Source organism: Juglans regia, chromosome 8 (genome assembly GCF_001411555.2).
Source record: "Juglans regia cultivar Chandler chromosome 8, Walnut 2.0, whole genome shotgun sequence".
Classification (NCBI taxonomy): Eukaryota; Viridiplantae; Streptophyta; class Magnoliopsida; order Fagales; family Juglandaceae; genus Juglans; species Juglans regia.
This window is the reverse complement of record NC_049908.1, coordinates 1,099,756-1,114,752: the sequence shown is the minus strand read 5'-3', so window position 1 is coordinate 1,114,752 and position 14,997 is coordinate 1,099,756. Positions and strand designations below refer to the sequence as shown.

The following is a 14,997-nucleotide window of genomic DNA, read 5'->3' as shown; positions in this document are numbered from 1 at the left end:
TTCTTTAATCCATTCTTTAGACATATAAGAAAAATTAGTTTGTCTAGTTCTAGAGTTTGTTAAATATGTGAACCTTTTTTACAAAATAGTGAGATGAAATTTTAAGCTCACATGAAAAATCTAGTTTTTGATAGGGAGTCTTATTTTTTTTACAAATAAAATATGCAGTACTTATATATCCTAAAATTATATTTAATATTGTTTAAATATAAATGAAAAAATATATTAATATCTCATTTTCTCATCATTTTCTTATCATCATACAATGTAAAATATAATAAATAATCTTTAATTATCTAATATCACATTATGAAATAATGAGAAGATAATAAAAATTGAGACGATGAATAATACTGCTAAATAAAAATAACGATAGTATTTATTTTATGATTTTTAAAAGTAACAAAAACTAAATATAAACACACCATCAACCAAAAAATGAACCACCCCAAAGAATCTCCGCCAATTAATAACTTGTAAAACATACCTAATTACTAAATAGTGAGTTGTGAGTCGTGATGCTGGTGTAGAATTAAATATTTTGAGCAAGATTTTTATGATGAACTTCTTTGTATTTTAATAAAAATAAAACTTTTTATATGTCTTAACGAGGAATAATATATTTTTCTAGGCGTATGATGAGATGATGATGAGAAAATTAATGATGAATATATTTTTTTTCTAATTTTTTTTTTTCAAATATTGTTTAAACATTAAAAAAATAAAAATACACAAATTTACTAATAGATACTTTTTTAAACATTTTAAAAAATAATTAAAATATACTAACAAATTAGCATTTTCCAAAAATAAAATGAAAGGATAATACATATTGATGTCTTAAACAAGATAACATACAAATTAGTAGATTGAAACACGTCGTATTGATAACATACAAGATAACATACGTATTGATGTCTTTCTACTATGTCTTAAACACGTCGTATATCTTATGGGGCAAGGCAAGTCGAAAAGAAAACCTTTTCCAGCTCGACAGTCGTATGCATCGAGGGAGAGAGAGAGAGGATAGAGGAGAGACCGAGTGGAAGAATCCCGGCTGCTTTTGAGACAGAGAATTTCGAGGAAGGAATAGATTCTTGCTGTTGATAACTTGATATAGCTCCCACAATATTTAATTCATATTATTAGGAGTAGTTTACGGAAAGGGAATCGCATTACCATTTCTAAAATTGAGGAAATTTTTTTACAGAGAGAGATATAGAGAGAGGGAGGGGGATCTGTGGTGGGGGATGGCGATACTCTACGCTCTGGTGGCAAGGGGATCGCTGGTGCTGGCGGAGTTCAGCGCCACGTCTACCAACGCCAGCGTGATCGCGCGGCAGATACTGGAGAAGATACCGGGAAACACCGACACCCACGTGTCATACTCTCAGGATCGCTACATCTTCCACGTCAAGCGCACCGATGGCCTCACCGTCCTCTGTATGGCCGACGAGAACGCCGGAAGTTAGACCCTCGCCCCCTCCTGTCTTTGTTTCTTTTACTTATCCCATCCAATGGTCTCCGACTTCGATCGGGTTCCTCGTAAATCGAATTTGATATTGATTTCATTTCATTTTGTGTCAGAAATTGTAAATTCGGTATTTTCTCACAAATTTAACGATGTTTGTGTTTGTATATGTGCTCAATGACGTTAGGGTTTCGTTTCCATTCATAATTAATTTGATGTTTTATCCCAAATTCTCTGTTCTTAGAAAAATGAAATATTGTTCGTGTTTGTGGCATCTGGAGTGGAATATGGTAGAGATCTTATAGCACAGACAATGTTATGTGCAGGAAGACTACCATTTGCGTTTCTCGAAGACATTCATCAGAGATTTGTGAGGACTTACGGCCGTGCAGTTCTTTCGGCCCATGCTTATGCTATGAATGATGAATTCTCAAGGGTTTTGAGCCAGCAAATGGAATACTACTCGAACGACCCGAACGCTGATAGGATAAATCGACTAAAAGGTGAAATGAGTCAGGTAAGTTTTGAATGCTTGCCAGTTGTCATTAACTATGATTTCAACGTTGTTTAGTTTCCTGCCCGTGTAAGTTCTCTTTGAAGAAATACTTAGTACTTTGGGCTTTCTGCTGGTCCTTTATAGCTGACAAAGTAATTCGGATGCATGATTTCATTGCATACGAGTCTCTTTGCTTGAACAATGATTGTACTCAGTTAGTTATTGTTGCTCGGTGTATAACAGTATACTTGGGACGGTTAAAAGATTATCTATGATTAAACTCTTCACAACTTATCAATGGATATAACCCTTTTGGCATAGCTTTTGGTATGAATAGTTTATCAATTTGGGTGTGGATGTTCTTCTTTGGACATCTTGTTTGCACTATTGGATTTATGTTCTTAATTTCCTGGAATGGATATGGCAAGAATTGATTGAAACTTTAGCGTGGGTTCAGGAAGGCACACCTTTGGTTAATTTGATTCAATGGAGAGATAAATCAGTGGCTCTTTCCAACGTGCAAGCAAGATTGGTTGGATTAGCCCGCTTTTCTATAGGTTGTATATATTTGCTTATGTGGCTTTATTGATTGCTGCCACATCGGGCAAATTTGGTTAATTCTTTATTTTATGTGTTATATTCTTCATAATATCAGTTCTTTTGATGGAGAGGGAGTCTGCCTTCTTCTATTTCTACATCTAGGATACTGCTCAAAAGAACTGAACCATTATGGCAAAAAAATGTTTAATTCAGAGGGAGGTTGTGTGTTAAATCGTGTGTTTTTCCTTCAACCATAGCCTGCTGCTCAAATTTAATGATTTATTTTTTGATGAATAATAAATCATTAAATGAACTATAGTACTTTTTTTGTTAAGTATAATTAAAATGTAATGATTTATAATAAAGGACCAAAAATCGTAATGGTTTGTATAATCTTACAGTTCCTGAGTTCCTGACTTTTTTGTTCTTTGAAAGACTATTGATCCCCAGTTTTGCAAAATTATGTTTGAGTAGGTGCGAAATGTCATGATAGAGAATATTGACAAAGTTCTAGATAGAGGCAATCGTCTGGAATTGCTGGTTGACAAAACTGCAAACATGCAAGGAAACACCTTTCGCTTCAGAAAGCAAGCTCGTCGTTTTAGAAGCACGGTGTGGTGGAGAAACGTCAAACTCACGTATGTTCTTTAACTAAAGTATCTGCATTAGAAATTGCATTAAGGGAATATGGATGAAGCATAGCTTGTTTATGCATATATGACTGAATCCAATATATGTTATTATTTTTGTTCAGGCCAAGTTAACACATGATATCAACCCCTAGGGGTTGGCTCAAGTAGTAAAGGCCTTGGGCTTGGGGGTATGCTCCCCCAAGTCTAGGGTTCAAATCTCCTTAGGTGCAAACAATATTAAAATAAAAAATTCATGATATCAACCATATTTTAAAAAGCTGCATATACGTACTCCCAACAAGAATCAACCCTTGTTTTCACTGTCTAAATTACTTCCTCCTACTTTCCACAATCTGAAATTTAAACTATAATGAAACCAGAAAATTATCATATATCCCTTCAGCTTGGAGAAGTGGTGTTTCATGAATTAGCATTACCTGCCTGCTGAGATGGATAACTCTTTTTGCCACTGATGAAATACTTTTGGAATCTGATTACATTCTTGCAGTGCTGCACTGATACTCCTGCTGCTAGTGATTGTTTACGTTGTGCTGGCTTTCGTTTGCCATGGTCTCACCTTACCTTCCTGCATCAAGTGAAGAATTGATGTCGGAGTGAAATTTGGATGTGCGTTCTTTTTTCAACCCTTTCTTATCTGGTGTGATATATTGGATTTTTTGTTTTTCAAATTTCATCTTCTACTGTTGTAAGTTGCCTTGGACTTTAATTTATGTGGTTCCAAACACTTAACTGTCAATATGAGTGCTTATTTTCGTATTTACTCATAGCAAGTGGAAGTAGTTCAGGCTGTGTTGTCGCTTGAAGCCATGCCCCGATGAGTATACGGGAAGACCGTCATGTTTCATCTTGCAGAACATGTGGCTTTTTCTTCATTCTTTTTCATGAACTTTTGCATATGAAGTGGGAACAAATGACTCGAAAAGCATACAAGGTTCCCGAATAAACTATACGTACTATCTAGATTGTCTTAACACTAATGGTATAAAACAAGTACCTTACTGCAGGACAGGAACTTTCGTAGATCATGCTAATCCTGAAGTTCGTTGGAGTTGTGTGAAGTGAAAAATCAAAGAATTCGACAAATGACTCGAAAAAAAAAGAAAAAAAAAAAAGAGTAGAATTCGACAATTCAAATTAAACCACCCATAATTTAAACGCGTAATTATACCTATTTCATTTAAAATTTATATTTGTAAATTTTTTTAATTATAATTCTTCCATCATTTTAGTAACATATATTTATTTATTTCATTTTTATACATAACTGACTGTCTCAACTAAAATAGTGATTTTTTTAAATGTTTCTTGCTGCAAAAAGAGGTACGACAATATAGTCATTTCACATGACCTGACTGTTCTTAATGGACAATTATAATTAGAATAATTCTTTTCATCAGTTATTATTTACTATCTTACACTTTAAAAAAAATACTTCACACTTTATGAAAAAAAGAAAAAATTGTCAGGTGGTGTGTGGGGATAGTGGTGATGTATAGAAATTAAGTTATATGAATAGTGGCTATAGATAAAAAATTAAGTAATATGAATGTATGCATTCGACACTTAACGAGGATACAAATAAATAAAATAGAGATATGTTATTCAAAGTTTTTAATTATATATATATATATATATATTCATATCTAGTCGTATTGATTTTTAATTTTTTTTTTTTCATAAAGTCTTGTAGATCAAGTTTTCTCTTATTTTTTTATGGTATCAACATAAATCCCCATAAAACATATTTTGAAATAATTATATCATATACTATATCTATATTTTATTACTGTTTCACAATATCGATGTGGTATCATATATATGGATTTGATTTTTAAAATAATAATTGATTCAAAAGTAATGATACACCCAATTATTTTTATAATATTTTATATAATTATATTTTAAAATAAAAGTATTTAATAGTGTGTCATTTTTATAATTTATTTTATAAAAATGTCACTAATTTAAAACGTAATTTTGTAAATGATTGTAAAAATCATTGTATATCTATTATTTTTATTCATGTTTTACTTTTAAAAAGAAATATATATATATAAATTCTAAATGTACAAAACTCGCGTAGAAATTTTATAAAAATTAGATCTTGTAATTTATTTATTTTTTATTTTTTACAAAAGGCTTACAAAATATTTGTGCATCGGGCTATATCCTATTACCCTAAAAATAAAAGAAAAGAAAAAGGGTACACTAGGGGTGCACGATAGTTAAGCTGCGCCTTCAATGTCCAAAGTTCCATCTTTTTAGCATCTCTCACCACATGCTCATCCCTCCTCTCTCTCTCTCTCTCTCTCTAAATAAAAATCGATCCAAGGAAAAAACCAGAGATAGAGAGGAAAGCCTACAAACAAACCAGAAAACGAAGAGATGAAGCAGAGTTCACCTGAAGCAGTCTCTTCTTCATCATCTGCAATCGGTCTACCTGACCAATCACAACCAGCCGCGTCATCATCGGACAAGGCTTCATCAATATCTACTGCGGCGGCTGCGGAGGACCTTGCCGTTGGTTCCAGGGACGGCGGAGGCGTAGCCCATGAGAGCGTTACCGTGGAACGGCGTGGCGAGTTCTCCGCCGTGTGCCGGTGGACGGTCCAGAATTTCCCGAGAATTAAGGCTAGGGCTGTCTGGAGCAAGTACTTCGAGGTCGGCGGCTATGATTGTCGCCTCCTCGTCTACCCAAAGGGCGACTCGCAAGCCTTGCCAGGCTACATCTCAATCTACCTCCAAATCATGGACCCTCGCGGCACCTCCTCCTCCAAGTGGGACTGCTTCGCCAGCTACCGCCTCGCCATCGTCAACGTCGCGGACGATTCCAAGACCATTCATCGCGATTCTTGGCACCGCTTCTCCAGCAAGAAGAAATCCCACGGTTGGTGCGATTTCACTCCCTCCTCCACTGTTTTCGATTCCAAATTGGGTTTTCTTTTCAATAGCGACACGGTGCTGATAACCGCCGATATTCTAATCCTTAACGAGTCCGTTAATTTCACTCGCGATAACAATGAGGTTCAATCCTCCTCGGCCTCGTCGACGATTTCGTCGTCCGTGGTTGCGGGTCCTGTGTCGGACGTTTTGAATGGCAAGTTCACTTGGAAAGTGCACAATTTTAGTTTGTTTAAGGAAATGATCAAAAGTCAGAAGATAATGAGCCCGGTGTTCCCAGCCGGAGAGTGCAATCTTAGGATTAGTGTGTATCAGAGCTCGGTGAATTCGGTAGAGTATTTGTCAATGTGTTTAGAGAGTAAGGACACGGAGAAGACGGTTATTTTGTCCGATAGGAGTTGTTGGTGTCTGTTCCGAATGTCTGTGTTGAATCAGAAGCCCGGGTCAAATCACATGCATAGGGACTCCTATGGGAGGTTTGCTGCGGACAATAAGAGTGGGGACAATACAAGTTTAGGTTGGAATGACTATATGAAGATGTCGGATTTCATTGGGCTAGAATCGGGGTTTGTAGTCGATGATACTGCGGTATTTAGTACTTCCTTTCATGTGATTAAGGAGTTTAGTAGCTTTTCCAAGAGCGGAGGATTGATTGGAGGGAGGAGTGGGAGTGGGGCAAGGAAATCAGACGGGCATATGGGGAAGTTCACTTGGAAGATTGAAAATTTCACAAGGTTGAAGGATCTTTTGAAAAAGAGGAAGATTACGGGCCTCTGCATCAAGAGCAGGAGGTTTCAGATTGGGAATAGGGATTGCCGTCTCATCGTTTATCCTCGAGGTATGACTATTGCTGTATTTGTTTTTTCTTGTGAATTCAATTGTTAGTCTTTTAACCGTCAGGGTGGAAGCCTAGTGGCGAAGGGGAGGGTTTGGGATGAACTGTAAACTAGAGGGGTTCAATTCCACATTAACAGTTCCCTTGGATTAACTTATACACGATTTTGGCTGGAGTTGTGTCTTGGAGTTTTCTACCTAGGGGTGGGTCCTTAGGACCAACCTTGGGAAGGTTCCACATCTTGGAAAAAATTGTTGATCTTTATAGGCCTCAATTTGAGGTAATAAGGATTACCAATATCTTTTGTACCTCTAGTATGTTAGTAAAGCTATCTTTAACTTATTAAAAAATTGTTATTTATCTTTTACCACTATCCTTTTCCCTTGATCTTAATGAAGCTGTGCTGATAGCTGCTTGGCATAGTGGTCTTATCGCGATTTCCCATATGCTGAAGCTTCATGCAGTTTAAGCCTCCGTTCAGTTTAGCATATAATTTTTGTACTCTAAACCTTAACTTTCTTAAATTTGTTGCTTAAGCGTATGTGTAGGGAAGTGGGTTTCCAAAACTTAACTTGTTTGCTTTACCATTCTTGATGATAGCAGGGCAATTTTTTAGTAACCTTGCATTGTAGGTTATGATGTATTTCCTGGACCTTTCATTTGTGATTATATGACCTAGGCTGAAAATTGCTTAGGTTGAGCTCAGAAGAGTGAACTGATGAAAATTTCCCATATACTTGATGGTATCAGGGCAGTCTCAGCCACCATGCCATCTTTCAGTGTTTCTTGAAGTTACGGATTCTCAAAATACTTCCAGTGATTGGAGTTGTTTTGTTAGTCACCGGTTGTCTGTTGTGAACCAGAGGATGGAAGAAAAGTCCGTCACAAAGGAATCCCAGAACCGCTACTCCAAAGCTGCAAAGGACTGGGGTTGGCGTGAATTTGTGACGCTTACTAGTTTATTCGATCAAGATTCTGGATTTCTTCTTCAGGATACAGTTGTCTTCTCCGCAGAGGTCCTTATATTAAAAGAGACATCAATAATGCAGGACTATACTGACCAGGAAACTGAGTCTAACAATGCTGGTTCACATACAGACACGGTTGGGAAAAGACGCTCATTTACATGGAAGGTGGAGAACTTCTTCTCCTTTAAGGAAATAATGGAGACCCGCAAAATATTTAGCAAATTTTTTCAAGCTGGTGGATGTGAGCTTCGGATTGGTAGGTATCCACCTCTTTCCTTCTCCACTGGAGAGGTAGTTGCAGTTGTTGCATTTCTGTATTTGATTGACGGTTGTTGTTATTGTTTTTTTTTTTTTTTTACAACACAGGTGTGTACGAGTCCTTTGAAACCATCTGTATATATTTAGAGAGTGATCAGTCAGTTGGCTGTGATCCAGATAAAAACTTTTGGGTTAGATACAGGATGGCTGTTGTAAATCAAAAGAATCCAACAAAGACGGTGTGGAAGGAGTCTTCTATTTGTACAAAGACATGGAATAATTCTGTCTTACAATTCATGAAGGTTTCAGATATGTTGGAAGTGGATGCAGGGTTTCTTGTGCGTGACACTGTTGTTTTTGTTTGTGAAATATTAGATTGCTGCCCTTGGTTTGAGTTTTCAGATCTGGAGGTTAGTATTTGTGGATCTGTTTCATCTCTATGTTACATGGAAGTCATTATAAAGTTCTTTTCATGTTCTTCTAGTGAGTTTGAACCTATTAGGCTATTACTGTATATATTTTCGTTGGCCTTTGTAGAAATTATTTTCTTAGTCAAAAGCAATTTTCCCATTGTTAAAGACTAACCTAATCTTGACTGCAGACTTAAACTTGGTGTCTGTGTAACTCTTATCTAACCCTCTTTATTTTTGTTCTTCATGTAACATGGCTTTGGCTATATACTGAAAAAGATCCCAAGGTGCTTAATGATGATGCATTTATGAAAAGGGATAGCTCATAATTATATCTTTTTCCCCCTCTTCGTAGTTGGTTGCTTTCTCTTGTATTGACCCTACGTACTTTGGTTGACCCCCTTTGTGTTTTTCAGAAAATTGACGTACTTATAAAAATAATTATCTTTAGGCCATTTCTTGTATACATTCAGTGTACTTGGTTACTATTTATATATATATATATAATATTTTTACTTATAAAAAAAAATTATCTATAGGCCATACACTGACGATTTGAAGCATAGGTTTCATTCATGGTATATTATTGTAAAAAAATTGAACGTCACCTTTTTTGTCCATAGCTTCGAGTGCGCTGTTTTAAAGTTAGATTGGTATTATCGTTTGAACGAAGAGGCTCCAGATTACAAGTTATAGAAACCCAAGCTCATTTAGGTTAAATAGTTTGGGGTATATATTTGCATATACTATGGATTTTTACAAATTTATTAGAAAACTTATTTGCTCTCCTTTATGTGGTGGTTGTAACTGTGTTTATGCGTGGCCTAATACTGTTCAGGTTTTGGCTTCGGACGATGATCAGGATGCTTTGACAACAGATCCTGATGAATTGATTGACTCTGAAGACAGTGAAGGAATAAGTGGGGATGAAGAAGATATATTTAGGAACCTTCTCTCTAGAGCTGGTTTTCACCTCACATATGGAGATAATCCTTCACAACCACAGGTCACTCTACGAGAAAAGCTTCTGATGGATGCTGGTGCAATTGCTGGTTTTCTGACTGGACTTCGTGTGTACCTTGATGACCCTGCTAAAGTAAAGCGCTTGCTTCTTCCAACGAAGCTCTCTGGTAGTAATGATGGAAAGAAGGCCACAAAACCTGATGAATCTTCCCCTAGTTTGATGAACTTGCTGATGGGAGTCAAAGTTTTGCAGCAGGCAATCATTGATTTACTGTTGGATATTATGGTTGAGTGTTGCCAACCTTCTGACGGAAGTTCTAATGGTGATTCTTCTGATGCAAACTCGAAACCATCTCCAGATGGAAGTGGATCTGCAACTCCGTTGGAATCTGATAGAGAGAATGGAGCGACAGAATCTGTGCAATTTCCTGTATATGAGAGATTGGATTCTGGTGTTGATGAAGGTGGCAGTGCATCTGCTGTACAAAGCTCTGACATGAATGGGCTAGATCGACCAGAAAAGGCTCTTCCTGGACAACCTATTTGTCCACCAGAAACATCTGCTGGGGCTTCAGATCAAGGACCCATTCGCTCGAAGGTACACTTATATTTCATAGTAAGTGAACTGCTTTGCTTCAAAGTTGATGTTGGCTACTTAAACAGATTTTATTTTTTAGACAAAATGGCCAGAGCAATCTGAGGAGCTTTTAGGCTTGATTGTAAACTCGCTGAGAGCCCTAGATGGAGCTGTTCCACAAGGGTGTCTGGAACCAAGGAGACGGCCTCAGTCTGCTCAAAAGATTGCACTTGTATTGGATAAAGCTCCCAAGCATTTGCAAGCAGACCTTGTAGCGCTGGTACCTAAATTGGTTGAGCAGTCTGAACATCCACTAGCTGCTTGTCTGCTCCTTGAAAGACTTCAAAAGCCAGATGCAGAACCTGCATTAAGGATACCTGTAAGATAGCATCTGTAGAGGCTATACTTCCTTTTCTCAATAACCTGTTGGGCTTGTTGGCATGTGCTTTCAGGGTTATTCTTGGAAAATATAAGCATCTTTGTGGAATATATTTTTCTGTAACTGAATGTAGTCCATTGCTGTATCTTTCATTTTCTTAACTTGATTAATATGTTTCCTAGGTTTTTGGTGCTCTAAGTCAACTGGAGTGTGGCTGTGAAGTGTGGGAACGTGTTCTGTTTCAATCTTTTGAGCTTTTAACTGGCTCAAATGATGAACCTCTTGTCGCAACCATGGATTTTATATTCAAAGCTGCATCCCAGTGTCAACATCTTCCTGAAGCGGTATGCATTAGAGCATTCTGAAGTTTGATTGGGTACTTTTACTCGTGTTTTTATTGTAATTTTTTAATTTCTTTTCTTTAAATGTAGTAACCTTCTTTCTCTCTATTATAGGTCAGATCTGTCCGTGTTAGGCTAAAAAATTTGGGTGTTGAGGTGTCTCCTTGTGTCCTTAACTTTTTAAGTAAAACTATAATTAGTTGGGGAGATGTTGCTGAAATCATACTTAGAGATATTGATTGTGATGATGATTTTGGTGAAAATTGCTCGACAATTCCACACGGGCTTTTCTTATTTGATGAATATGGTCCTACTTCCGAAAGGCTGCATCTGGTGGAAGAGCAGGCTTTCCGTGCTGGTCATCATTTTTCTGACATTTATATCCTTATTGAGATGCTATCTATACCTTTCCTTGCTGTTGAGGCTTCTCAAACATTTGAGAGAGCTGTAGCTCAAGGTGCCATTGTGGCTCAATCGGTAGCCATGGTGTTGGAAAGGCGTCTAGCACAAGGATTGAATCTTAGTGCCAGTTTGGTCACTGAAAAGTATCAGCATGAAGGTGCTGTAGCAGAGGGTGAGGCTGACGAGCAGCCAACACTCCAACGAGATGATTTTACTTCGGTTCTTGGTCTTGCTGAGACATTGGCCCTCTCGAGAGACCCTGCTGTGAAGGAATTTGTAAAGATCTTGTACACAATTTTGTTTAAATGGTATGCTGATGAATCTTACCGAGGTAGGATACTGAAGAGGCTTGTTGACCGCGCCACTAGCACTGTCGGTGACAATCGTGAAGTAGACTTAGAGTTGGATATATTAGTTACTTTGGTTTCTGAGGAGCAAGAAATTATTAGACCAATTTTAAGCATGATGCGGGAGGTTGCTGAACTTGCCAATGTTGGTCGAGCTGCTCTTTGGCACCAGCTTTGTGCTAGTGAAGATGAAATTATTCGTATGCGTGATGAAAGAAAAGCTGAAATTTCCAATATGGTCAGAGAAAAAGCAATCATAGCACAAAAACTGAGTGAATCTGAGTCCAACAACAATCATCTCAAGGTATTTGATGTCTCAATTAGAATGATATGATTACAACTTTTCATATTTTTCTAGTATTTTTGGAGAATGTGAATTGAAGCTTTACATGAAATGGCAGTCAGAAATGAGGGCTGAGATGGATCGGTTTGCTCGGGAAAAGAAGGAGCTCTCTGAACAAATACAAGAAGTTGAAAGTCAGCTTGAGTGGCTTCGCTCAGAGCGGGATGATGGAATTTCAAAGCTCACTTCAGAGAAGAAAGTTCTTCAGGATCGTCTACATGATGCAGAGACACAACTCTCCCATTTGAAGTCACGTAAACGTGATGAATTGAAGGTATCAAGCTACCATAACTTTGACCATCAGTTCCTTGCCTTTCTTTTAAGCTTCTTTCTGCAAAAGAGGGAAAAAGACAGACTATATTTTCTGTTTTAGGTGTTATATGATCTTTATAGTATGTCTCATCATAGTTTTCTTGGTTGTATAAAAAACTATGTGCACATCTTCTATGACTATTGGCTGCATTTTTAACATCCCCAGCATGCCTGTTTTGGGAGAATTTTCTGTAATTTACCTCCCTATCTATCTACTGTAATTGTAAATTTTTACTCTGTTTGGCACACATTGATGCATTGTAGGGCGTCTAGTATTTGAAAGGTCTTGGTGTTTCGATGCTGTTAATAGATAGAGTATTCATTTTATCAGTACTTTTTCGGAGGAAATTCAGAAATGGATATTTGTCTAGTTCTAAGTTGCTGCCAGATTTCTTCAGCCTGGCTTTGAACTAATTACTCTGCTATTGAAATTGAGTAGAAAACATTACCATTCAAGTCTACATTCAATTTTACTTCATTTACCATCTTCTCTTGCTCTGCACTTGCAATCTTAGGTTGTGGCTTGAGCAGCCACTTTCTGTACAACTATATAGCATCAGAACTACAAGCACTTGAGCGTGATTTGTGTCTTGCTGTTTTCCTCCTGCTTTTTTTATCTGCTTGCTTCCTAGTTTGATACTTATGAGAACTTGGGCCTTGTTCACTTTCACAAAACTTTTCATCTTATCTCATCTAATCATTACAACATTTTCAAATTCCCACACAAAATAAAATAAAAAATCCAACTTTTTCAAATCCCAAAACAAAAATAATATTAAAAAAATATATTCTAACAATATTTTATTCAACTTTTAACTTTTATCTCAACTCATCTCATCTCATCTGCGAAAACAAACGAGGCAGTAGTGTAATATTATGTTTCGATCTCCCAATAAAGGCATCCTTTCTTTTTGAAGCATGGCATTTATAGAAATTTTAATTGGATAAACTGTAAGTCCAATGAAATTGCTATTTTATTTGGGAGGAGGGGAGGGGCTTTTTATTTGGCATTGCATTTTTCTGACTGCAATTTGTACGTTACAGAAAGTTATGAAGGAGAAGAATGCTCTTGCTGAAAGGTTGAAAAGTGCAGAAGCTGCACGGAAAAGATTTGATGAAGAACTGAAACGGTATGCCACAGAAAACGTGACTCGAGAGGAAATCCGTCAGTCACTGGAGGATGAGGTTCGGCGATTGACACAAACAGTGGGGCAGACTGAAGGAGAGAAGCGTGAGAAGGAAGAGCAGGTTGCTCGGTGTGAAGCATATATTGATGGGATGGAATCAAAATTGCACGCGTGCCAGGTTTTTTCTCTGAAATAGCTTGTGCTTTTTTCACACTCCCTTCTGTATTCATATGGTCATCTTTGTTTTGTTCTTCCATCACTTGATTTCTTTAGATGTCAAAATACTTGGTTGTGGTTCTGCCTCAATCAAGCTAACAACTGCATTGATGTCCAGTAAAATTACCATATAGCTGCATACATTGACATTGGATTTGATCGACAAGATAATTTGCTAAATAAATCCTGGTAGACGATCTAACCTGTTTGACTGAATGAACTCAATTTGAATTGGTACGACTCATTTAGGTAACTCAAATAAAGATGAATTTGGCATTTGTTTGGTTGGACATATTGCGTGCTAATAATTTATAGAAGAGTAGTGCTACATATACTTACACTTTTACTTACAAGACTCATTTTGTCAGTTTTGTTTTTAAATTCAAATTTTGAATTTCAAATTTTATAATTTTCAGCATATTAATAACTGACATGTGGAGAAGTAAGTTTTTTGTAAGTTTTTCCCAAGTACAAATAGCATTTTTCATTTATGGAATAATACAGTGGTATCAATAGGTGGGAAACTGCTAAAATTGTCTGTTTGAAGCTCTTTGGCTTAGAATGTTGAATTTGGTTGCAATATGGCTTAGAGTGAATATCATTATTATGTTGTTAAAAAAATCTTATAAACTTTTGTGAGCTTACCTTGAATTTGATTGCCTCTCTCTCTCTCTCTCTCTCTCTCTCTCTCTCTCTCTCTATATATATATATATATATATGATGACTCTGAAGATGAAGAATAACAGAGTGGTGGATTGATGGTTCTCTCTCCCTTTCTCACGCAGCAATATATTCACACCCTTGAGACTTCACTCCAGGAAGAAATGTCGCGACATGCCCCTCTATATGGTGCTGGTTTGGAAGCTCTGTCAATGAAGGAGTTGGAGACATTGACACGTATTCATGAAGAAGGGATCAGACAGATCCATGCTCTTCAACAGCGGAAAGGGAGTCCAGCTGGCAGTCCTCTTGTGAGTCCTCACACCCTTCCACACAACCATGGGTTATACCCTGCTGCACCACCTCCGATGGCTGTTGGGTTGCCTCCTTCACTCGTTCCAAATGGGGTTGGGATCCATAGTAATGGACACGTGAACGGTGCGATTGGACCCTGGTTCAACCATACTTGAGTTCTGCCAATATATAGGCATTGGTTCACTCAGTTCAATGGATCTGAGCGACATCTTAGTATGAAGGCATGTGTTATTTCTCTTTTTTCGAGTTATTTTTTTTGGCATTTTGACTGGTAGAACTGTTGGAACACACGCGTTGGCGAGGGAAGGAATAACAAGGGTGGAGGATGGGAAGAATTGAAGTGAGGAAGTGGCTGTGGCTGTGGCTGTGGGTCCAATAGAACTGACAGTTGCAAGTGCCACACTATTTGCATCTTTCTATTACAGTTAAATCATAGGCTTTTTGCAAAGTTTTGTCAATCGCGTTTCATTTACATCTATTAT

At 37.3% G+C, this 14,997-nt stretch overlaps 2 protein-coding genes across 2 annotated transcripts; both read left to right on the top strand.

Annotated features, from left to right (window-relative positions):
* Positions 1-924: 924 nt before the first annotated feature.
* LOC109002794 (vesicle-associated membrane protein 711-like) lies at positions 925-3,920 on the top strand. Its single transcript, XM_018980689.2, has 4 exons — positions 925-1,467; positions 1,798-1,988; positions 2,982-3,145; positions 3,648-3,920. Exons 1-4 carry the CDS (start codon positions 1,251-1,253, stop codon positions 3,736-3,738), a joined length of 663 nt encoding a protein of 220 aa, XP_018836234.1. The 5' UTR covers positions 925-1,250; the 3' UTR covers positions 3,739-3,920.
* A 1,538-nt stretch (positions 3,921-5,458) lies between these two features.
* LOC109002795 lies at positions 5,459-14,973 on the top strand. Its single transcript, XM_018980690.2, has 10 exons — positions 5,459-6,899; positions 7,647-8,120; positions 8,231-8,532; positions 9,371-10,093; positions 10,173-10,451; positions 10,634-10,795; positions 10,907-11,845; positions 11,943-12,158; positions 13,241-13,501; positions 14,326-14,973. The coding sequence occupies exons 1-10, from the start codon at positions 5,546-5,548 to the stop codon at positions 14,668-14,670; spliced, it is 5,055 nt and encodes a 1,684-aa protein (XP_018836235.1). The 5' UTR covers positions 5,459-5,545; the 3' UTR covers positions 14,671-14,973.
* Positions 14,974-14,997: the final 24 nt, after the last annotated feature.